General features: G+C 41.9%; 1 protein-coding gene across 1 annotated transcript in view; it reads left to right on the top strand.

The window, feature by feature from the left end:
* Positions 1-26,046, top strand: part of NECAB2 (N-terminal EF-hand calcium binding protein 2) — an 84,420-nt gene that overhangs the window by 11,831 nt on the left and 46,543 nt on the right. Inside the window, exon 3 of the mRNA XM_042438526.1 lies at positions 21,719-21,827. Coding sequence (XP_042294460.1) covers positions 21,719-21,827 — 109 coding nt within the window. The remainder of the gene's footprint in view (positions 1-21,718; positions 21,828-26,046) is intronic.

The following is a 26,046-nucleotide window of genomic DNA, read 5'->3' as shown; positions in this document are numbered from 1 at the left end:
TGCCTTGGGGAATGTTGCTCTAATCCAGTGAAGTTGCTGACATGCTGCAATGCTTTGTCCTTTTCAAAACAGTTAGAACTAGTGACCTGTAAAAAAAACAACAACTCGGGTCAACCAATTACGGCTGCATTAAGAAGTAAAAGGCCAAGGTGCTAAAACATAGCCAGCCCCCTTGAAAGCCTTTGCGTATTGCGTCTGTCGGACTCGTAAAAGGTGAAATGAAAGTGTTTATTGGACTTGTAAAGGTGAAAGAAAGTTTAAATTGGGGTGAAATTGGAGTGTGCACCAAGCAGTTTATTTTAATAGGCAGCACTGGACACCTCAAATGAAAGGGCAAAGTGAGCCCATTGCATGGGTTTAGTGCATCCATCCTTGAATACTGTATATACTCATGTATAAGTCTAGAAATTTAGGTTAAAAAATTGACCCCAAAAACCTGAGTCAGCTTATCTATGGGTCAATATAAGTAGTGTATTTCATTGCATATATATGTATATATGGTGAAAGGCCTGGAAACACTGACCTCTTCTACTGTTTCATCAGTCCAGCCTTTAGTATGTGCACAAATAGTTATGCTTGCTGGAATCTTTTTCCCTTTACATCCTTCATTACATGACCCTAAGTTTTACCCTTGACTTATCCACGGGGGTCACATCAAAACCCGTAATTTTGGCCCCAAAACTTGCCCCCAACTTTTTTATTTTCATTATTATTAACCCAGGAAATGCTGGGAGTTGTACACCTCTCCGTTTTGGACACGTTCCCTGGATCTTTGCATGCCGTAGTCTTCTAAAAGAAATCAGCAACGGATCCATCCAAGCAGTTTGAGTAATGAACATTTCACACAACGGAGCAAGAAGAGTCAAAACAAAAGCCGGCTCCTGATTTCCTCAGTTTCCAGCCGATTGCTAACTAGACGTACTAACATCTGTTGTGGAAATACGAATTGTCACAATATTAGGGAGACTTGGTGTTGGCGGCACTTGAGATCCTGTGGCAGAATCAGAAGATTTGTGTCAGAGATGTGCCAAGAAAAACTCTGAATGCTGCTGAATTAGCCATTTGGTCAAAGATGTAGAGTAGCAGTGACAGATTCAGATGCAATTGCTTGAACAATTCCAATTGAAGCCACCAAGATGTGTGTTTCTTAGCTTCGAAATATACTCTTCAGTGACTTGTGATTAGATGTGGGAAGAATATTCAAAAATGGTTGAAAAATGCATTTCTTTAATGTTGAGAAACCCTGATTAGAGGAATCTTGGACTGATGGGAACCTTTGCAGTTCAGGACTTATTCCATGCACAATTTGCACACAACAGAGCATTTTCTAGGCAGGAGATAAAAAGTCTTCTCTTCCAAGAATACAATTTCTGTACAAAAACATTATTTTCTGTCCACTTTCTGTATAAAACTGCCATGTGTCAATGTTGTACAGAATAAGCCCCAACCTGGGATTGTCTTCCAATGTAGGCCATGTTTCTGAAAGGGTATACATGAGTATATACAGACTTATACATGAGTATATACAGTACAAGTAGCACTCTTCTACCCTTATGCGAAACTTGCATAAAATGCTAAACTTGCATAAAATGACATCCAAACCAGGTCAACATAACAACTGATGCATAATGTAAAAGTGAGTTGCTACAAGAGGGAATGAGAGAGAGAAAAGATGAGAAGATCCATAAAAAGCCAAGGGCATATGTACAGAAATTCAAGCTTTTGATCGCTTGCTGCATGGTCCTTGAAATGAAATGTATCTTTTATCTGTGTTTTAATATACTTTACATGCATATGACTATGGATCACATGCATATCGATGGTGCATATTGTGGTGGCACGTTGTTCTTTGTTGCTTCTCTAGTTTTGGGTATCATTCTCCTGGATTTGGTAGGGTTTTTATAACAGGGTTGTCAGGGAGTTGATTCAATGGATGTTCTTTTATTCTGTTCCATTCTCTGTGTTGCATAGTTACATAGCAACCGATATTTCCACTTCGGACTTGGATGGTTTTGAAAAACTAGCAGATAAAGGCATGGAGGATGGTTGACAAAGGGCATTTAGTCTTGTTTTGTTTTGTGACTGGGGGAAGATAAATAAAGGTTTCTTTTGCAAGCCTATTTGCTGAGAAATGTGCATCTGAGGAAATCCCATTGTGGGAGCCAAATGGAAGTGGAGAAGAAGATGGTTAAGGGAAGTGTGCCCAGACTGTGTCAAGAAAACAGAGCTTGGAAAAGCGACTTCTTTGCAACTCCGCATATCCTACAGTTAGCATGGTTGGGTGATTATGCACCCAAAAGGATTTCTCACAGCTAACACAGGGCTTGTCTACATGGGTGATTTATCCCAAATTCACCCCAGGCTCACTGCGTCTAGTTTACATCCCCAAACCAAGTCTACACTACACTCACCCACACCTGATTCGGTCTTCCTCCCCTTAACCCACGTTTAAATAATGCACTTTTTGCTCCGGATTTTCTGTGCAATTCACAATGACGGCGGTGGCCGCCTTCATTCGTGGTCCTTACTGGATCTGCCCAATTTTGGGCACAGATTTCTCCGAGATCAGAATGAGATGCCCATCAATATCAAGGCTGGGTGCTTCATTGTGATCTTGAAAGTGGCATCAGGTGGCAAATGGGAGCCATGCTGGAAGGCAGCAACCTGTCATTTGCTGTGAAAGTCTGAAAACCAGCGGCAAAAAGGAACAGGTAAGGAGGGAATTTGGAGTATTCTGGCCAGTGTAGTTTTACTGGCATTTGAACCCATTTTGCTACATCTATGAAGACCTTAAGACAGCCAGTGTGCTGTAGTGGTTCGAGCGTTAGACTTGGAGACCAGGGTTCGAATCCTGTCTCAGCCATGTAAATACATTGGGTGATGTATGGCAAGTCACACTCTCTCAGCCTCAGAGGATGGCAATGGCAAACCCCCTCTGAAGAAACTTGCCATGAAAAGCCTATGATAGGTTCACTATACATTGGAAATGATTTGAAGGCACACAACACCATGGACACACACAGATGAAGACCTTAGCCATCATTAACTCTAAAGGGCTCTGATTTTACCTTATTGCTCAGTTCACCTGCTTCTCATCTCACCTCTTGCATAAGCTAACATTGTCCTGGTTTTCTGACCATTCCTGGGAGAATTGGTTCTGCTTCTGAGAAACTTTCCAAAGCTTGCCTTCTTTTTTGCTTTTGCTTTGGTGCCAGATGTCGCCCCTTTCTGAGCTAAGATCTCTCACAAAAGGGTTGGGTTGGCAACCTTGCCCATTCATCCTCCTCCTTCCCTCCAAACTAAATAATGCCATTTCCTCGGATTTTAATAAAACAAGCTGATTCTGCATTTGATCAAAGCTGGATGCAGTACAAGGAGATTTGGTTTGAGGTTTCCCAAGAGGGCCGCAAGCACTGAGAAAAGTGCACCCGATGTTTTAATGGATTTCTTGTGTAACGACTTTGCTCTCGGACTTTATGAATAAATTGCAAAAGCAAAAACCACAAAGCCCCATGTCAGTGTGAGGACAGTTGGTACTTACATACCTCTGATACTCTCCCTGGAAGCAGAAGATGAGCACAAAAATCTGGGGTGGAACATTTCTCCTTGCAAAGTTTCTACTTGCAGTGGGTTTGCATCCCTCATCCTGAGCTAGGTAGCATTCATGGAGGGTATATCCTACTTGTGTTTTGAAGCGGTAAGATCATCATGAGATGTAGCTCAGATCTAGAAGTCAGTGGCTGAAACATAAAACTCTCATTTATTCACATGAAGCAGGCATTTTATTTTGAGCAGTTGCCAGTTCTCCATGTTTGCAATGTATATAATGCAATAAATTTGGAGGCCATATTGATCCCAGCCATTTTTCACATGTATAGACCAGCCATTCCCAAACTCTGGTACTCCAGGTGTTTTGGACATCAGTTCTCAGCATCCCTGACCATTGGCTAGGTTGGCGGAGGCTGCTGGGAGTTGAAGTCCAAAACATCCCAAGGATCATAGTTTGGGAACCTTTGATACATACAAAACAAAATAAAAATTGTACATGGCAGTTGGCTGAAACCTGGAAGTTTGTTCACAACTCTTCTGGTGTGGTGACAATGTTGTCGAATGCATGCCTTGTAGGCCTGGCTCTGGGAGAATCCTGCTACAAAAGGCGACTCTGGAGCACTGAAATGGATGAAAGTTTCAACAAATCGGAAGACTACATGTTTGTGCCACAAAACTCACAATCCTCCCATCTACCTTGTCCTCACCAGAGCACAAGGTTCAGAATGCGCCGGCACTTGAACCATGTGATCTTCCTCCTCCATCATTTCATTTAATCATTTAATGAAGTTACACCTAACTAGAAAATGAATGGCATTACAGGGACTGATATTACTGTTCATTGTTATAATCATAATATAAGTTAAATATGGCTTTTTTAATTGAGTGAAGGGAATTAATTACAAATAACACATTATTTCCCAGTTCTGATAGTAGTTTACAAAATGTAGCATGCCCTGTAACCTCATTCAGCCTCTAGTATCTTCCTCTCTGCTTTTTCCATTGTCTATAAGAAGTTTTATTCTCAGGTCTGATCTGTTTTATCTCAGAGCAGATGAATTACCCAAGAGTTGGTAATCCAAATCTTCATAGGAAGAGGCACTGAAATGCATTATCAGTTCTGTCAAGATCAAGTATGAAAAGACGGCAAAGCATATTGGCAAAATAGCCTATTGTGGTTCCATCTCCGTCTTTCTTAGGAAGTTAATTCTCATTGTGAGCCCTTATTTCCAGTCCTCCCAATTTCCTGTTAATCACTTTTCTGCAAACTGCGTTTCCTGGGGTAGCAGGGAATTAGAGTTAATAATTCAGGCCGTCATATTGTAAGAAAGCCAAAGCCCATTAGCTTGTCAGATTCCTAGGGCTGATTTGCACAGCCTTGGTCTCACTGTCTGAGTATTTCAGTTTACCCATCTAATACATTTAATCGTTGCTTTCTCCGAGAGGATTACAGTTCTGACGTTAATCTGCAAAAGAAAACAATAAAGAAACAATTAGCAGTTGTAATCGCAATTAAAGTCTGATTATTGCGTGAAATTGGGTTTATCTGTGTTTCTAAATCTCCATCGGTGGCTGTTGAACATTCTGCTTTGGCATCTAGTTCCTATGGAACTCAGTTAGGATTACCTTTGAGTAAAGAGCTAGAGGTCTATTGCTGCGAACCGTCTCAGATGATCTTGGGTTGTAACTCCCATCATCCCTGATCATTCACCATGTGTCATGTCCAGCAGGATACCAAGTTCAGAAACTCAGGCTTCACTAGTTAGACTCAGAAAACCTCTATTTAAGAAACCATAGTTCCAGTAGTGGTTTGACCATTGGGCTCTGGAGACCAGGGTTTGAATCCCAGCTCAACCATGAAACCCACTGGGCAAGTGACACTCTCTCAGCCTCAGGGGAAGGCAACGACAAACCTCCTCTGAACCAAGCTTGCCAAGAAAACCCCATGATAGTGGGTTGCCATGAGTTGAAAATGGTTTGAAGGCACACAACCACAACAAGATCCAGTCTAGTGATGTCCATTACGATCCATAGGGAGAGGCGGGATAGAAGTTGTTGTTGTTGTCATTGTTGTTGTTGTCCAAACTGACCAGCAATTATTAAAATTGCTTAACTAAACTACACACAAATTCAGACTTGAGGCGGGCTTAATTCTCATTTGCTACCATTAATAAACATAGCTCAATGGTATGCAATTCTGTAGGAGAGATTTGGTGCTGCAACAGACGACAGATTCCCAGGATTCCACAGCATGGAGCCATGGCATTTAAAATGGTGCCAAACTGCATTAATTCTGGAGTAGTGGCAGCAGACTCAAGTATCTGGTCTTAAAGCATCTATAAGCTGAAATGAGTCCGGCCTCTTAGCTATGAAACCTCTGTTTTCATCATCTTGAAGTGCATCTTCCCTATTATCGCGGGGCCAACCAGAGCAGACCCATTTAATCAATAGGAATTTGGCAAGTCAGTATTTTTTGTCAGTTCCATCAATTCATCGGACCTATTCTGCCTGGAGTAAACAGTTGGATTTTGACCCTTGGAGGAGAATCTTATTACAATTTCCAGTGACCTAGCCCCAGGATTTTAAGTGCAGAAGTAATAAGAACAACAGCGGTGTATATATAATTCATAAACTCATTTCCTGAGAGAGTTTGAATGGATGGACCAAAATCAAATTCTTTCTGAGATTATTTTGGGTGACGTGATATTAAAAATGCACAGTGTTAAAATGGAAGATAATGAGCTTTTCGGTTCCCTTCATTGTGCCTTGGAGGGAAGTATGTATGGAAGAAGGCAGACCAAAAGACTGTAAGAAAGGTTTCTGTTGTTGTTGCATGCCTACAAGTCATTCCCGACTTATGGCGACCCTAATGCAAACCTATCCTTGGGTTTTCTTGGCAAGATTTGTTCAGAGGCGGGTTGCCACTGCCTTCCTCTGAGGCTGAGAGAGTGTGACTTGCTTGAAGTCACTCAGTGGGCTTCCATGGCCGAGTCGGTATTCGAACCCTGGTCTCCAGAGTCATCATCCAATGCATAGTCCTCTGGATTAGCAGGAGTCAACCATGAACCACTGAACCCTATTCCCATCCCCTTTGCCTTGTATGTTGTGTCCAGTTAGATTGTGAGCCTGTGGGCAAGGAACTCTCCAACTAATTGTTACATTTAAAACAGAGCCAATGTTAGTCTGGAAAATCAGTGCTCAAAAGAATCTTGTAGCACCTTTGAGATTGATTGCAAGAAAGAAGCTGGGAGCATGAACTTTTGTAGATGAGTGTGAGGAAAGTACACTTAAGTCTAGGAAAGCTCATGCTCCCAGCCGCTTTCTTTCAGTCGGTCTCAAGGGTGCTCCAAGATCCCTTTGCATACTGAGTAGTATTTCTGCTGCTGTATTTATTGCTAATGGAGCGCACCAGGGAATTCCAAAAGAAAATCAACAACTGCTTTATAGACTATAGCAAAGCCTTTGCTTGCATAGATCATGAAAGACTAGGGAAGGCCTTAAAGACATGGGAGCGCTCACACTTTTGATAGTCATCGTGAAGAAACTATAAGAAGAAGAGGCTATTGTCAGAACAGAACATGGAGAAACTGAGAATGGTTCCCAGTTAGAAAAGGGGTCAAGCAAGGATGCATCCTTTCACCTTATCTGTTCAACTTACATGCAGAACATATTATAAGCAAAGCAGCCTTGGACATAGGAGGAGGAGGAGTGAAAACAGGAGGAAGAAATAGCAACAATCTCATCGGTAGATGACACCATAAATACTAGCAGAAAACCTCAAAGACCTGGAACAGCTACTAAGGAAGACCAAGGAAGAAAGTGCAAAGGCAGGCTTAATGTTGACCATAAAGAAAACCAAAATAATGACCGCCGAGGACCTTCACAAGTTCAACCTAGGCCATGAAGAAATAGAAATAGTAAAAGAATTCCAATATCTGGGATCAAACATTGATAGAAACAGGGAATGCAGTCAGGAAATCAGAAGAAGATTAAGGATGGGGAGGGTGGCTATGAAAGAACTAGAGGAGATCCTAAAATGCAAAGATATACTGTACACAACTGAGCACAAAAGTTAGAATCGTACAAGCCGTCGTATTCCCTCTTGCTATGGATGGATGTGAGAGCTGGAGAGTTAAAGAAGATAGGAAGAAAATCCATTCATTGGAGATATGATGCTGGAGAAGAGTGCTGAGGATCCCATGGACAGCCAAAAAGACAAACAAATGGGTCAAGCTGGAAACCTCCTGGAAGAAGCCAAGATGACCAAACTGAGGCTGTCGTGCTTTGGACCCATCATGAGAAGGACAGATTCATTGGAAAAGACAATAATGCTGGGAAAGGTGGAGGGAAGTATGAAGAAAGGAAGGCCACAGATGGACGGACTTTATTAAGGAGGTCACTATGGCTTTTATGGAGGTGCAGGAATTAAGCAGAGAAGTGGAGGACGACGTCTTGGAGGTGGCCCATCCATTTTAAAGTTAGCTTCCCAGTTGCTATCTCTCTCATTTTGCCTTGCAGTTGTCTTCAATGTTCGAAATAGGTGTTCATTTTTTTTTTTTTTGTATTTTTTGTTAAAATTAGAGAGGGGAAAAAAGCACCAATTGCACCATTGGGCCCAGAGCTACCCCTCGAGCGTGTAGTAAAGTTATTACCCCATTGCTCTTGCAACCTGCCACTGGAGCAAAATAAATGAGGACCTGAATAATTCCTTTGTTCGAGGAATTCAAGCTCTGGGCAAGCTAATAGAAAGTACATAAATCATAGCAGCCGTGTACTTCTAATAAAATTTTAATTGCTTTCCTGATGAACATCGTTACCTGAGGACTACTTTCTACTGCAGCCGTATCTTGCCTAACCTATACACTCCCTCCGCTTTTCGCGTTGCCATCTCCTAACATTTCGCTCGATCATTCGAAAGGAAAATCACGCTGTGATGGATCGAAGTGTAAAAATAGCCCAGGAGGCACCGGCGGGTGACTAATTGCCGGTCTAATTTTGCAGCGGCGCATGCGGAAAATGGCTGGATTAGAATTTAAGGCATTAAATTTTTCATTAGATTTGAGATCAAGCAGACATATTTTTTTTTTCCTAGGGGCAGATGTACTTTGAAAGCTGTACTCAGCAGTAGATCTTTTTGGCAAGGATTCATGCTCAACTACTCACAGTGGCTCAGCCAAGCTGTTGTTCCTCCTAAGGACGTGATTCTTGGCTAATATTCTTCTCAAAGGAGTAGTCTCAGCAATTTTCTTCTCCTTGCGAGCGCCTCTTTGAAAACCATGCAGCATTTGGTGACTGTTTGCAGTCTGAGACTTGCTCTGTGCAAAAATTAAAAAATTGTGCATGGTTGATTTGTACAGAAAAATAGCATTGTCTGTGCAAAGAAACTGGTTGCATGTTCTGCACAGAATAGAACATGAAGAAGAAGGTTGTAAGCTGCCTTGGGTCCCAACTTGGGAGAAAGGCGGTATAGTCTCATCATTCCAGAATTCTTCTCACCGGGATCATCATCCATCATCATCGTCATCTATTTATTTATGGCCATAGACCAAAATAGTCTGCAGGGATACTTTCCTGTAAAGGCAAAAGCTGTTGCCACACAAGTCTATAAGGCAGCTTTTGCGTACAGTTTTCATCAACACACATTTTAATTCTAGGATAACCATAATTCCCTATAGTCTGTTAAAAGGGAACAGAAGATTTTGTTTGCATCTGTGTCAAACGCTTATGAGGAACACCTGTAATATTCATCAGCTCTTAAAGGTACTTTATTAAACTGAGATGTCTGGTTCGAATCCGCTTAGGCTGCATTGGCACTGCAGATATAACGCAGACTCCACTTTGAACTGCCATGGCTTAATAATATGGAATTCTGGGAATGGTAGTTTGTTGAGGCACAAGAGCTCTGCAGTTAAAGTGGGGACAAACTGGATTATTTCTGCGGCACGGATGCAGCCGAAGTTGCAATAACAAAGCTTCTGTTTCCCCCATGAAGTTACTCTCCTTCCCTACCATTACTAGAGGTAGATTTCAGGCTTGATCTTCCAAGGATCTTCCCATTCCTAGTCTTGTTCTGATTTCTTGACTGCAGTCTCCATTCTGATCAGTGTTTGGTCCAAGGTATGGCAACTCTTTTAACTATTTCTATGTCCTCATTGTCTAGGTTGAATGTATGTAGTTCCTCCATGGTCATTATTTGTGTTTTCTTTATGTTCAGCATGAGGCCTGCCTTTGCACTTTTCTTCTTTGACCTGCCATAGTAATTGTTCCAAGTCTGTGATCTGCCAAGCTTTACTTTTCCCTTAAGTTTTCTCCATCTTTCTGTAAGTGAACCCACAGTTAAGAAAGCATCTTTACAATTATCCTGCATTATTCTGCATTAGGAGGAGGGGAAAACCCAACAACTTGACAACTGCCCACACAAGTGGAGTACCTCTGGTGAATCATCTCTGTTCAGGACTGGGAAATGTGACAAGCTTTTTTATGATGAAGGCAGAAGGGGATTTTAAAGTTGTTAGGAAAGGAAATTAAATCTGCTTATCTTTTAGTCACTGTATCCAAATGGCAGAGGTGGCCTCTTCTGTTAAGGAGCATAGAATCATAGAATCATAGAGTTGGAAGAGACCACAAGGGCCATCCAGTCCAACCCTCTGCCATGCAGAAAATCCAAATCAAAGCATCCCCAGCAGATGGCAATCTAGCCTCTGCTTAAAGACCTCTAAGGAAGGAGACTCCACTACACTCCGGGGGGAGTTTGTTCCACTGTTGGGCAGCCCTTACTGTCAGGAAGTTCTTCCTAATGTTGAGGTGGAATCTCTTTTCCTTCAGCTTGCATCCATTGTTCCGGGTCTTGTTCTCTGGAGCAGCAGAAAACAAGCTTGTTCCCTCCTCAATATGACATCCTTTCAAATATTTAAACAGGGCTATCATATCACCTCTTAACCTTCTCTTCTCCAGACTAAACATCCCCAGCTCCCTAAGGCGTTCCTCATAGGGCAAGGTTTCCAGACCTTTCACCATTTTAGTCGCCCTCCTCTGGACACACTCCAGTTTCTCAATGTCCTTTTTGAATTGTGGTGCCCAGAACTGGACACAATATTCCAGGTGGTGCCTGACCAGAGCAGAATACAGTGGCACTATTACTTCTCTTGATCTAGACACTATACTTTTATTCATGCAGCCTAAAATTGCATTGGCCTTTTTAGCTGCCGCATTGCACTGTTGACTCATGTTCAACTTGTGGTCTACTTGGACTCCCATATCCCTTTCATTCAGCCAGGTGTCTCCCATCCTATATCTGTGCATTTTATTTTTCTGCCCTAAGTGAAGTACCTTACATTTCTCTGTGTTGAATTTCATTTTGTTAGCTTTGGCCCAGCTTTCTAGTCTATTCAGATGATTAGAGCAACTTGCTTTAAGCATATGTTCAGCTCTTCTGATTTTCATGAAACAAAGGCAGAAAGAGCTCCTTATAGGGAAGGGTGAATATTTTGTTTCACTACATTTTTTAAAATCAGAATTCATTCAAAGTCATACATTCATATGTGGGGTGGGGGAAAAGATTTTAAAAATGTATTGTTTGCCTTCAGGTTGTTTCTGACTTACGGGGACCCTGTCATAGGGTTTTCTTAGCAAGTTTTGAAACCAAATTTTTCCAAATTTGAGGTCTATAGTTTATTATTCTTGGTGGTGGTGGTTATTAACTACCTTCCAGTTGACTTCAGCTCATGGCGACCCTATGGATGGACATCTCCAAGGGCTCCTGTCCTCAAGTGCTCTGCTCAGGTCCTGCAAATTCATCCCTATGTTAAAAAGGACGAAGCTTCATTTCAGCTCTAGAGGGAAATAACAAGTGCATGCATTCCAGTGTTAAGGAGATCTGAATACTGGTTAAGTCTAGCAATCCTTAATAGAAAAGTGACCATCTTGAGGCACGCCGGATGTTGTTGGACTCCTTGAGTGGATGACATGGAGACAGAAGTTCAACAACATCTGAAGAACTACATGATACCGGTACTGGTTTTAATGGTGTGGTTTCTATGTAAAGGCCCTATTAAAAAGCGGATGGTGGAACTCTGATAGATATACTGATTGCTATCGTTTGAAAATTTCAACAAAAAGAAGAAAAGGGCAATAATTTTGCTGCCTCGGCGCTGTACCTTTGTCTGTGTGTGGGCTCTATGGGCAGAACAAGGTGGAAGGTGTGGGGCAAGCATGGCATGGAAACCCAGCTATTTTGATCCAGAGAGCATCTGGTGGTGTTCAAACACTCCTTCCTTTCTTTGAAACCCACCAATTAAGGCTTGATCTCAGACAACCCAGAAGAGCCTGCGCACTTTCTCCGTGGGTTTAGGAGATGTGCCGTTCCTTTCCCGATCCTCATTAGCAAGACCAGGAGCAACAAATGTGAGCGAGATGACATTGTTGTGGCTGGGGATTTTAATGGCCTCGATGGTATGATTCGTGGAGGAAAGCAGGACAGAGGATCTGCCCTGTGCTCATCCTCCACGTGTTCCTTGTCAGAGGCATGACTCGATTAATGGGCTATGACTTATTAAAGGAATTTTTCCCACACAGTGGAACACATAGGCCTGAAAGGCTTAATTGGCGATAGCCTCTTTGACCTTGCTGTCGTTGGGCAAGAGCAGCGTGAAAAGGGCAATATGAAACATTTATAGAGCTGCCGTCGCATTTGAGATCACAAGGACCTTATTGCCAGCCAGGAGGATGACCCTGGTAGATCTCAGAATGGAAGCAGTAGGAAGGTATAAAGTATTTCTCTGAAGCGGTGCAACAAAGTCCAGTCAGAGCAAATGAGTTGGTAGCTGTACCAAGATGACCATTGGTTCAGCTCTCAGTTGGTCAAGACTGGAAAAGTCTTAACTATTGCATTAAAATACAATGCAAATGAAATCCATGTCTGCAGCTTTGACTTTTGAGGATTTAATTATTCACAGATTTGATTAATGTATTCTTTCTAGGATTATCTAAGTCCTCCAGCATGACTGCTGGAAGTTGACCATAGAGTCATGCTGGAGGACCTAGAGATTCCTAGAGAAAACACTCTCCTAGGCATTTCATAGACTTGAGTCTACATCCTTGGATGCTACGAAAGCTCATGCTCCCAGCTTCTTTCTTTCAGCTAGACTCAAATGTGCAACAAGGTCCCTTTACATACTAATTTTCCAGATGGCTATGCCTTTGAGTTCTACCATTTATAATGTGGTCTTCCCAGTGAGTCATGCAGTGCCATGATGAGTCCAAAGGATGATAACCCTCAATTTAGTCATTTTGGGCTTCTAGTGTTGGTCAAAGCTACTTCACACACACAAATGCTATAGCCACATCATAACCTGGTGGCCATCCAGTACTAGGCTGGTCCTCAGGTGACAGATACACTATTTCTGGGGCTATAGCTGAAGTGGTAGGACCTCCATGGTTGAACCTGCCATGGCTTCTCCTCCATTGCCATCCTCCCTTGAAAATCCAGGGTCACCTCCATTCTATAATGAGGAAGCGGAGTTGCACTTTGTGGTAGAAAGGCATAAGTGATGATCCAGTATTTTGCCCAGTTTCATTGATGCTGAAGGCAGCATGCAATAAACATTTAATATGGGTGAGCATCTGAAGGGCATGTTCTTTGCAAACTGGTGAGTCTTGGAGAAAGCGGTGGAGTCCTCCCACTCCAGGCCCTTCTTCCCATTCTGCATGCAGCTTTTCTAATTACAGTGTTTGTACACGTTCTGCATTCTTAATTAGTCATTACGGGTAGAATATTCCAATGGCATGCGGGAGCCTATTTGCCCATTGTTCCTGCAAATCAAGTAATGCATGGATTTCAAGCAATATAATTATGCATATGAGTAAGTCTGTATGCAGATGTTGGTCAACACTGCTGCAGTTTTTGAACAGGTACATATTGGTTCTTTGTGCCTAGCTAGGGGGGAAATAAGCCTAATATAATTCTTGATAAGGGAAGGTCTGTAACTCAGTGGCAGAGTATTAGTAACTTTATTAATACAAAGGGGCTGCCGTGGCTATGGCACTCTTTGGAGGGTGCAAGAAGGAGACGCTTTTTTGGCTCCTTTTTGTGCCCTCCAAAGGCTGGATCAGGGCCTTGGCATAAGGTTGCCACAGCCACAATCCAACCAGCAGGTTGGACAGACACACATGTGGAGTATTCTTCCTTAGAAGTCTTTAAGCAGAGGCTAGATGGCCATCTGTCGGGTATGCTTTGATTGAGAGTTTCTGCATGGCAGAAGAAAGGTGTTGGACTGGATGGCCCTTGGGGTCTCTTCCAACTTTATGATTCTATGTGGCCAAATTTTGCTTGATTTCTTTTATGGCTTTCTCCCCAAGTAGAGTAAAAAAGTTTTGATGGATTCAATGCACACTGATGGATTGGATGTAACTTAATGGATCATTATCAGGTTCTATTGCATTGGGTCTCATTTCTCCCATGAAAGACATGTTACGAATGTATTAAACAGAATGAAAATATTGTGAGAGTGCCAAGCGTCCTCCTTGGATAAGCATTTGGCTGGTGCTGTGGGTTCAATTAGGTGTTCTGTGCATGTTTGACACAATTCTATATTGACCAAAGGCATGGAATAGGAATTGGCCCAGATCACAGGTCTTCTCATCCCTCCTAGCCCTGGAAACAAACTAGGCTGCCTACTGCATTGGGGATCCCTACATATGTGAGGTTGTAATATATTTCAGATGCTTCCGTATACACAAACTTTGTTTCGTGCACAACATTATTTAAAATACTATGTATAAAATTACCTTTATGGTATGTGTACAAGGTGTCTATGAAGCATAAATGAATGTTGTGTTTCAACTTGGGTCCCATCTCCAAGATAGCTCATGATGTACAGTACAGTCAGCCCTCCATATATATATATATATATATATATATATATATATTCCAAATGGCAAACCTTGATTTTGCCATTTTATATAAGGTACGCCATTTTGCTATGCAATTGTATTTAATGGGACTTGAGCATCCACGGATTTTGTTATCAATGGGGATCCTGGAACCAAACCCCATCGGATTACAAGGGCCCACTGTATATGCAAATATTCCCAAATCCAAAAAGCTCCAAAATCCCAAACACTTCTGGTCTCCAAGCATTTCAGAGAAGGGAGACTCAACTTTTCACAACCAAGTTGTTTTGGTTGAAGTGATGGCAGTGAAAATCGTGCCAGACTCGGGAGCAAGAGCTTGCCATGTACCAAGTCTCTCCAACACTAAAAAAAAAGAAGGGATGTTTTTCACTTTCAACATTTCTTTGTCATGTCCAAATGAGGAACCTGGCATTTCATAGGTCATTTGGGGGACGAGGGAAAAGAAGAGGTGTTTTTGACAGGCGACGGCGAGATCCTCATTAGCGGCTGGCAGTATCGTTTGTAAGAGGGCAAATTGCTGCCTAATTGACGTGGTTTTCTGCCTTCTGAATGTTATTCTCTAATAAAAGCCAGGAGGGAAGCATACAAGGAAGGGATGGAGAGACTCAGATATAATGCATAGAATGAAGTCCCATGGCACTCCCTGTAAACATTGTGCATTTCTTTTTCCTATTTGTATGTTGTATATCTGTCATCATTTGTTTTCGGTTGCTCTCATCAAGAGTGCCATTATTTCTTTGAGCTGGGGTGTTGTTCATGCATCTTCTAACACCAGAGTTTTTTAAGCACTGGGGAAACACATGAACAGAGATAAGGAATTAAGATGTGGAGGAAGATAAACGTGTGGATTTCCCCGTTCCTAGCCAATGCTCAAGAAATTAGGCCTGCAAATGCGTTCCAAATTGGTAGGAAGGAGAAGAGATGGTGATGCTTTTTGGATAGGGCTTGAGAAATGATTCTTTTGGACTACAATTCCCAGTTGCCCTTGGCCAGTATGGCTATACTAACAACATCATTATGAGAGCTGCAGTCCAAAGTGTGACATTTCCAAACTTGATTTTGGAAGAACTAAGGACATGGGATTCCTCCATGCTTTCTTTCACATCAAAAACTGTGTTTCAGAAGACATTTGGCTCAATCTTGTGGTGCATCTATACTGTAGAAATAATGCACTTTGACACCACTTTAACTGCCATGGCACCATCCTGCAGAATCCTGGGATTTATAGATTTGAGGGGTACCAGCAGAGAAGGCTAAAGACCTTGTAGAACGACAAATCCCAGGATTCCATAAGATAGAGCTACGGCACTTAAAGTGGCGTCAAACTGCAGTATTTCTACAGTGTAGACACACCCTTGGATGTCGCCCACGGAGGCCCATTTTACAGCCACTTTGGTTGTGAAAGTGGCATCTCTTTGTGTGTTTTCCCCCCAGTGTTGGCAGAGTGCTTAAAAATTAATTTTCCCCATCAATTAATCGGTTTTACTCTTGAGTGAGTAAACTGACCTTTGCAAAAAACACAGCATCTGTTCTTAATGAATCTCCTTTATGTAAAAGAAGTTGGATCCAACACTTGTAAAGCATGCCATCGCAATTACCGAGAAGGGGGTTTACATTTCAAGAAACTGCGTTGATCCCACCAGGAGGTCTCTTCTGCAAAGCAAATAACATTCGGCGAGGCAGTACCTTTTCCTAATTGCTGTAGCATTGCCACGAAATCTCCGTTTCATTCAGCATTGTGTTGCGCCGCTATCCGTATGTTTGAGCGTTGCGTTTGACTTGTTCTCTTATTTCCCTGGAGACCTAAGAAATGTTTCAGTTGTTTTTAAATCCAAGCTGTATTTTGTTCTTTTTTATTGGTTTTTTTAAAAAGAATGATTGGAAGGAAAAGAAGGAAGGTGGGGATAAAGGAAGGAAGGAGAGAAAGAAGGAAGACGAGAGAAAAAGAGAAAGAGAAAAGGGAGTATGTAAGATATGATTGTGGGCTAGGCATTTACATCAATCTAGAATCATAGAGTTGGAAGAGACCTCAAGGGCCATCCAGTCCAACTCTCTACCATGCAGGAACTCACAATCAAAGCACCCCCAAGAGATGGCCATCCAGCCTCTGTTTAAAAGCCTCCAAAGAAGGAGACTCCAAGGGAGTGCATTCCACTGTTGAACAGCTCTTACTATCAAGAAGTTCTTCCCAATATTTAGGCAGAATCTCTTTTTCTGTACTTCGTATCCATTGATCCCTAGTCCTACTCTCTGGAGCAGCAGGAAACAAGCTTGCTCTATCCTCCATATGACACCCCTTCACATCTTCTGACAACTGGGCCTTGCTTTTGATCCTGGGGTTTTGGGGCATAGACATGCTGTGTTGATGTGGCTTGATAACTGCCGCAAGCCTATGAAAGTCCCTTATTTATCACACACACACACACTCACACACTTATATATCATGTTAAAAGTGTGGGGGAGAAAAGTGTGCATTCAGCAAAAGTGAAGTAGCACACGCATTAAAAATTTACAGGGCTTCTTTGATATTCTGTCTTTGGGAGAAATGGTTTAGTGTGTGTGTGTGTGTCTATATCTGTGTTTTGTGTGTGATAGAGAAAAAGAGAGATCATGATGGAACAGCTGTCTCTGCACCCATTTCCATTATTCTCCTGTTCTCTAGCCTTTTCTCTTCCTCTAATATCTTCATTGGCTCCACTCTGTTCCTCCACCAAAGAGAAGGACTGAGTGAAGGAGAAGATCATCAGTCATTCTGATCCAAATAATTTGCACAAACCAGACTTAAACCAGTGTGTTATGCATCTGATTCTTCCTTTGCAGAGAGAGGTTCTCCTATCCAAAGATGGAAGCTCTCAGAGATAAAATCCAGGCAAAGAGCAGATGAGATTTTTGTGTTATTGTGTGCTTGAGGAGGGTGCGTCCACACTACAGAATGAAAGCAGCTTGACACCACTTCAACTGCCATGACAGACACAGAATCCTGGGATTTGTAGTTTGCTACTGGCCTGTTGGAGGGCTTTGGTGCGTCACCAAACCACAAATCCCAGGATTCTGTAGGATAGAGTCGTGGCAGTTAAAGTGGTGTCAAACTGCTTTAATTCTACAATGTAGATACATCCACAGGTACAGGAGACATGTGGTTGGATGCTAGTTGTAAAAACTGAATTGGATTAGGAGTAGACGGCTGGAGAAAACTCCGTCGCGCAATGGAGATCAATATGTTCAGGTAACAGAATAGCCTCAAAATATAGTGAAAATGCTGTCAAATCCCCTAGAAGCCATTTGGGGCAAATGGTTTTTGACCCTAGGAGCCCTGGAGCTGGTGCGGCCCATTGAATGCACTTTGCCTCCCTTGGCTAATATAGGCATTTGCTTTATTTTATTTTGCCTTATTGAAATATTTCTACCCAGCCTCATATTATATAATCTCAGGGTGGTATACAGACAAAAAGCAATTTAAAACAATTTAAAGCATGAAGAGCAATTTAGAACATTTTAAAGCAGTATAACGGAACAGTTTTAAAACAGTTTAAACAATTTAAAGCTATATAGTTATACAGATCCAAACCTTAGTCTCAGGCTGCTGCTGCACTGCAGAATTAGTCAAGTTTGATATAGTTGGATTTTTTAATCCATGAATTCAAGCATCCACTGCTTGAAAATATTCCAAAAAAGTATAAATTCCAAACCTTGATTTTCCATTTTATATAAGGGACACCATTTTGCTCTGCCATTATATTTAATGGGACTTGAACACCCATGGATTTTGTTATCCACAGCTCCACATAGCTCCCCACCGAGCATCTCCTAAGTTTTCCAGAACAAGGAATAGATACAATGTTTTATGAACCAAAATCTATAGAGGCTTCAAGCTGCCTATAGTGGAACTATGGCCATTCATAAGAGAGATAGAGAGAGAGAGAAAACTGGTTTGAGATGCAAGGATGCTTTGTTCATAAAACTTCTCAGCTGGGGATATCATTTTGCAAGGGGCATGGGGAGCACTTGGAAAGAGCTTGTAATAAATGCGCACGCCGCACATCCAGCGGCAATTAACCATAACTGCCTCACCACATATTCTGCCCCCCAGCCATTGTGAAGCATCCTGTAAAACTGTAATTGGACTACTAGCGTCAAGTTGAGAGCGGAGAGAAAGAACAGACGTCAGGAGAAAATTCTAATTTGGTGACAAAATCCTAATTTCCTGTTAAAGCAAGCACTAAGGTTTTATACTAAGTAAGGTCTCGAAGCGTACTGGGAAGATCACAGCGGGCGTTGAGGCGAAGTGTGTCTCATTTCGTTTCAGTGAGTTGGTTGGTCTCTTATTCCCTTCCTTTGCAGCATTTCCTTCCCAAGTGGTACATTTTGCTTGCCCTCCTTAATGCATGGTAAATAGCCTTCCCAGTGTTGGTGGACTATAACTCCCATGATCCCTTACCATTAGCCAGGTTGGCCAATTCTCATGCGGTTTGCAATGTGAAAATGCTTGGACTGAATATTCCATTAGTCTTTGCCAGCATAGCTAATGGTAAAGGATCATAGGGCCTTCAGTCCAGCAATACCTGGAAGCCCATATACTTCTTGCCTCTGTGACAAATATCATCAGCCCTCACTATCCACAGATCTTTTAAACCATGGATCCAACTAGCCACAGCTTGAAAATATTTTTTTAAATATATGTAAATTCCAGATCTTGATTTTTGCCATTTTATATAAAGGATACCTTTTTTACTGTGTCGTTGTATTGAATGGGACTTGAGCATCCATGGATTTTGGGATCCATCGGGGGTCCTGGAACCAAACCCCAGCAGATACTAAGGGCCTGGTGTAAAGCCCTAAATACTGTGCTGGGTTGGAACAAAAATCCAAATTGCTCAGCATTGATCCCGTTTCAGACAGAATTCAAAGGGAAGACGGGGAAAGAACAGTACAAAGAAACCTTGGACAGCTCCCTGATCTGGTGCGATAACTAGAACATAGGAGCTTTTGTTAGGAAGCAGGACCTTGGGGACAGAGCCAGCCCAAAATCTTAGGCTGCTTCTGCACTGCAGAATTAATGCAGTTTAACACTGCCATTGCTCACTGTTATGGAAGCTGGTGGCATCAAAGCTCTCCAACAGAGAAGGCTAAGCGTCTCACCAAACTATAAATCCCAGAATTCTATAGCATGGCACCATGGCAGTTAAAGCAGTGTCAATCTGCATTAATTCTGCAGTGTAGCTGCAGCCTTGGACTGAATAGAAACCACAAGTTTTTAGCATGCTCTCACAAATATATGCAACTCGCTGGAAGCTAGGGAGGCAGTCACACTGTTGTGCAGGAGAGACTTCCACACTAGTCTCTTGCCTAGGAATCTCTTGCTCCGTCTCTGATTCTTGGGAAGTTCAGCGTCAAGATTTTTAGTTAGCAGCATCCTATTGGGTTAGCTGGCTCCCTCTTGAAGCAACTTCTGGAAACTTACAAACCGGGCATGAAGTCAATGCTTCCACACACTCTGTAATGTCAGAGGTGTCCACAAGTCTCTTGTTGCTAAACAGGGCTGGCTTAGGCCAAGGTATCATGCTCCATAAGTATATCCACCATATATCATATATCATCAGGATTAAATAAATATGGCTGTGAGTCCTATAAAGTAGTTGTGCATTGTATAGGAAAAGGAAGTCTTTCTCTGTCTTTCTTTCTGAATATCCATCTAGAGGAAGAAAAGCATCTATTTCTTCTTTCTTTACCATTCACGCATTAAGTGATCCTGACGCCAAAGTCATGATGTATTCCTAATAGGATTTGGCCTACGGGGCTTAATGTTTCTGAAGCTGTCCACATTACAGTTCATTTGCAGTCTCTGAAAACTCTTGGATATTGAATTATATCAAAGCAGGCTTATATTTTTATCCTGCCCATAGCATCGCCTTACCTTTCTGCGTCTTCAGCTTTACTTCTCCGTGTCCTTCCTGATAAGGCTCCTACCATACAAAGTCATCCAATTTCAGCATCACTTATCTTTGCTTGTGCTGGTTGAAGGAGCGGGATTTTACAGCTAGTCATTGGGAGATTTTATTTTATTCCCCCCCCCCCTTCCATGAGTGTTTTCATCATCATTTCCAAGTTTGCCACTATATGATATTGGCCTGCGTTATCTCGCAAAACGCCTTGCGTCTTAACAGTCCTCCTTGTCTATTGTGTTCTGTCAATGCGCAGCTTAATGTTCTTCTCACTGTGAGTTTTATTAAAAAACACAATTATAGATATACAGCTCGAACGAACAGGGTCTTAAATGTGCTTTACGCCATCCGCATTAGCGCTGGATGTAAACTTTAATAGGTTGTGGCGGATGTGTTGCGATGATGTTTAACCTTCTGAGTAAGGCTTAGTACCTGCTTATGTGTTCATTGTTGGTTAAATCTTGAGATGAGAAAACTTTTCCTAGTGCTTCTTCATCATTACTCCAACTCACTTTGCTTTGGTTCCCACAAGGTCTGGCTTAACCAAGAGATGTGGAAGTTGACTGATTTATGGTTTGCTGTGAAATGTTTGCTAACAACTTTGCAGATCAAATAGATCACCTCCATTTTGATGGACTCGTGGTTGGTTGCATTGTCAGGGTGACCAGATGTCCTCCTTTTCCAGAATGTGTCCTACATTTCAACCTTCTGTCTAGGAGGAATTCCAAAGGTCCTCCATTCTGAGTATGACTAAGAAGCCTGCATTTATATTTAGATGAGCATTTGTAGCTTTTATTTGGGAATGGTCTCCATTTTTCTTGAATGGCCTACATTTTGGGGTGCCTTCTCCTCCATCTGGTCACCCTCTTCGTCAGTGAAGTACCCATAACTATCTCTTTATTTGGTCCACTTCATTGGGTGAGTTGTAGTTGGTACAACCTGGAAGCCTTCAACACAACACAATGATAGATAGCACTGTGATTCCAATTAGTAAATCAATGATTTATAGCCTTACCCTTAATGTTGTGGTCTATGTGTAACTTTGGACTGTTACAGACTGCCAAAATAAAGCTGCTTTGGGTCTCTTTGGAGGTATGCTATTTAAATGATGCATGGGTCCTAAGAGTCCGGAGGTCGCGCCAAAGCCACACTCCATTCCTAAGCACTGGAGGGCAGCTTTGGTGCAGCTTCCGGATTCTTAGGATGCATGCATCATTTAAACAGCATACCTCCAAAGAGACCCAAAGCAGCTTTATTTTGGCAATCTGTAACAGGCCTTTGACTTTTTGCAACACTTTCTGTTTTCTTGCTTACAGATGACGGGAAGCTATCCTTGGAGGAATTCCAAGCCTTTTTTTCTGACGGGACTCTCAATGAGGAGGAACTGGAAAAGCTTTTCCATACCATCGACTCTGACAACACTAGGTAAGTCGCCCTTGGGTTGTTTTTCAATTCTTTCCCTTGTAATTCAGATTTTTCAGGTGAGATGGGCTATTCGGAAGAGCCTATACACGGATGGTGCCCAAATGAAGAGCTATCCAAGATGGTCTTGAAACCCATTGGCACTCACTTTTCTCAGACAGTTGCTTTCCTCTTCTTCTTCTGAGTTTCAGTTTTGGTTTGGTCACAAGTGGGACAGATTCCTATACAGTTGGCCCTCTGTATCCACAGATTTTTTTTATCCATGGATTCAACCATCCACAGATTGAAAAGACTCCAAAAAATATACATCCCAAAAGGCAAACCTTGATTGTGCCATCTTATATAAGGGGCACCATTTTACTACGCTATTGTATATAATAGAGCTTGAGCATCCACAGATTTTGGTACCCATGGAGCGTCCTGGAACCAAACTGCAGCGGATACCAAGGACCCACTAGACTTCTGATCAGTAATGGCAGCTGCAACATTATTTCCAACACTCAAACAACTACACCCCTCCGTCTCTCACTCTTTTATATATTGCTCCAAGGTGTGTATCTTTTAACATAGGTGCCGATAGACCATGGCTGAGAGTCCATCTGAGGGGTTTCTGTGCGGAGTAAATTCACTTGCCCTCCTTGCCTCCACTTCTTTGAAATGGGTTGACCAGTCCTAGCCATATTTCATTCTGTCCATAGCAAAGAGACATACTTCACCTTGCAAAATCAGAGCACCTGAGGACAATGCAACAGGGATGCGCATTTGGCCAAACCCATTCAGTCCCAAAGAGAAATGGCATGCTATTTTGGGTAGACAAAGCATGCGTTCCCTGGGGGATTTGTTTGCTCACCGGAGCAGTGCTTTAGAGACGGGGGACATATGAGTCCAATAAAAGGGAATCGAGAGGCATAGCATTGAAGCATTGCTAGTTTCCCCCTTAATTATCTCTCAGGGAAGCTTAGGGTAACTTTAATTGCTTTTCTTTTCCAAGTGTCTGATTGTCTCCCAAGGCCAGGGAAAGAAAAGAGAAAGCGTCTGTGCCTAATCCAGATGCTGTACCTTGTCTATTCTCAAGGATGGCTAAAATTCCAGTAATGTATCAGAAGAATGACTAAAATTTCAATAATGTATCAGAAGGGCATGACGAATGGAAAGTTTCCTGGAGTAATGGATTGCCTTTATTGCACACCTTGATTTTCCATTTGATGTGAGAGACACCATTTTGTTATGCCATTGGATTGAATGGGACTTGAGCATCCATGGATTTTGTTATCCACGGCGGGTCCTGGAACTGAACCTCTGCAGATAACAAGGACCCATTGTAATAATAATAATAATAATAATAATAATAATAATAATAATAATAATATATTTCTGTCCCCCCTCTCCAATAAGATTGGGTACAGTACACACACCCTATGGCTGCATCCACGCTGTTAAAATAATCCAATTTGACACCACTTTACCTTTGCTCTGGTGCCACAGAAAACTACAGTTCCCACTATCCCTTACCATTGAGCCATGGCAGTTGAAGTGATGTCAAACTGGATTATTTCTGCATTGCAGATGCAGGCCATGTGTCTCCGCAACCATCTTCCCTGTTGCGCTGTTCGTTTTAGGGCTTAATACCTTCAGTGAGCATAAAAATTATGCAAAAGGTATATTTCCATCCCTATTTGTCCTTTGGTGGCAGTCATCCCAGAAAGGATTGAGCAAGCTTTGGCCCGTTGCTTCCCTTGAAGTGTTTTCCCATTTTGCCAATGTCGTTCTTCATAACACTAAAAACCGGTGCCTGGGTTTACGATCCTGCTCTTTTTTCCCCACCTTTTCCATTTTGTGCCAAACCAGAGCCCCATTGGGAGCCTGAAAAACTGGAGGCTTAAGGATGAGTTGGAAATGTTTGAAATAACAAAATACATATCCGCCTAAATGCCCCAATTTTAGATTGCATCACTTAATACAATAGCTGGCAGACCTTCTAGAAAAGACAATGCCGAGAAAGGAACTAAAGTAGGTTAATTGCAAGGAACGAGGAACAATGCTATCTGCAAGAATGCTCTTTATCCTAGAATATGGGTAACTTTTGCAACATCCTCAAGTCTGGTTTTATTGTGATTTAATTTTTTGTATGTCTTTGATTTTTTGTTTTGCACCTTCCATCTGACTCCATTATGTGCCTTCCTGTTGACTCCAACTCTCTCCTAAGCTTTTCTTGGTGAGATTAATTACTCCGAGGAGATCTGTCATTGCCTTCCTCCGAGGCTGAGAGACTGTGACCTGCCTAGGGTCACCCAGTGGCTTACCCTGGTTGAGTAGGGATTTGAATCCCAACCTTTCAGACTCCTAGTCCGACATTCAAGCTACCATACCACACTGGCTTTCTTTTTATGTGCCTTCAAGTCAACACCAACATATGGCAACCCTCTTCTACGGTTCTCTTTCCAAGATGTATTATTCAGATGTATTGTATCATTACCTTCCTATGAGGCTGAGACAGTGTAACTTGCCCAAGGTGTCCTGCCTTGATCCAATACAGGTAGAGGCGGGACACAAATACATATTATTATTATTATTATTATTATTATTATTATTATTATTATTTCAGTGTTCCATGGGAAAACTGTTAGTGTACACTTGCTGGGTACAAATGACCAATGACAAATAAAGTCTAGTTGTGTTCACAACAACAAGGGCTATAAGTGTGCAGCGTAGAAAGGTCCCTGTAAATAGGCCGGCTGCCATTATGTATGGAATTGATCCTTGGAAGAGGCGAGATAAACATAAATTATTATTATTATTATTATTATTATTATTAATAATAATTATGGAAGACAAGGCTAATTCTAGGGTCAATATTCAGCTGAATTTCCACTCTGCTCCCACATTTGGTTGCCACAGTCTTGTCCTTTCTCTCTTCATTGGCTTTTTATTTCTGAATTCAGTCCATAGCGCTAGAAAAACAACAACTCTGGAGCGCATTTCTATTTGTGCTGGAGCTCGCTTTCCTTGGTAATTTGGCTTTTTTATTACCACCCAATTCCCTTTTCAAGAAGATATATGAAAATTAACCATCGGGACCTTGGCGGTTCTGGGATTCGCGGTGCTGAGGATTGTATATTTATTAGTATCATTTGATAGCTATAATTCAGTCGATCTCCTATTTTCCTGGTATAGAGCTTCATCAGCTGTGATTAACTGACCAAACGGCAGATTGATACCTCTTTGGCTCTGTCTTATCTGCTCCAAAGGCCTCTCCAGGCAATTTATAAATCCTGTAATGAACAAAAATTACAATAAATCCAAACAGAGCATTAAAGCCGGGAGTTAAATCTGGAGAAAGCAAAACCGTGGCATCTTGAGGCATCCATTTGAAGCAATGGCAGAGGTTGAACAAGATATTCTTTGGGCATGCGTCTCCGAAGAAATGCACATTTTGGATTGTGTATGTCAGCTTCTCTTGGATGTAACCCTAGTCTGACACTTTGCATTTTGCCTATCTATCTATCTATCTATCTATCTATCTATCTATCTATCTATCTATCATTATGTTATTTTCTTATATTCCGCCTTTCTCCCAACGTTGGGGCTCAAGGCTCTATGAGCCGGAGACAGAAATGGCGATAAAAGACAAAAGGCAAACCAAAGATAGAAAGATGTTGTAGAATTATTAAAGGTGAAAGTGTGGCGGGGGAGGGATAATTGCAAGCTAATTAATGTTAGTTAGATAATACCCAAAATTAGATTCTTTTGTACTAAGAGGTAAGTGAAAATGTTACTAGTAGGATGGAGGTAAGAGCACTCATTTTGACAGAAAGGGGGCTGCAGAGGTTGCAGAAATGATTTTAGGATTTTAGGGCGGATCCATCAATCAACAAAGGCAAGAATGGAAGGAATTGTTATTTTTCGCTTTATTTTTCTCACCTTCTGAAAGGAAATATAATGCGCCATGAATTTGGCGGCGGGAGGATGGTTTACGTTGGCTGTTGTCACTTGCCGTCAAATCGTTTCCAACTTACGGCGAACCTAAGGCAAATTTATTTGGGATTTTCCTGGCAAGATTGGTTCAGAGGAGGTTTGTCCTTGCCTTCTCCTGAGGCTGAGAGAGTGTGGCTTGGGTTTCACGGCCGAGGCAGGAATCGAACCCGGGTCTCCAGAGTTGTAAGCACAAACCATTATGCCGCACTAATGTTGTGAAAATAATTAAAAAGTAAAAATAGTGAAA

Source organism: Sceloporus undulatus, chromosome 8 (genome assembly GCF_019175285.1).
Source record: "Sceloporus undulatus isolate JIND9_A2432 ecotype Alabama chromosome 8, SceUnd_v1.1, whole genome shotgun sequence".
In the NCBI taxonomy this organism is placed as follows: domain Eukaryota; kingdom Metazoa; phylum Chordata; class Lepidosauria; order Squamata; family Phrynosomatidae; genus Sceloporus; species Sceloporus undulatus.
Note: the sequence above shows the minus strand (reverse complement) of the source record. Positions and strands in the feature narration are given on the sequence as shown.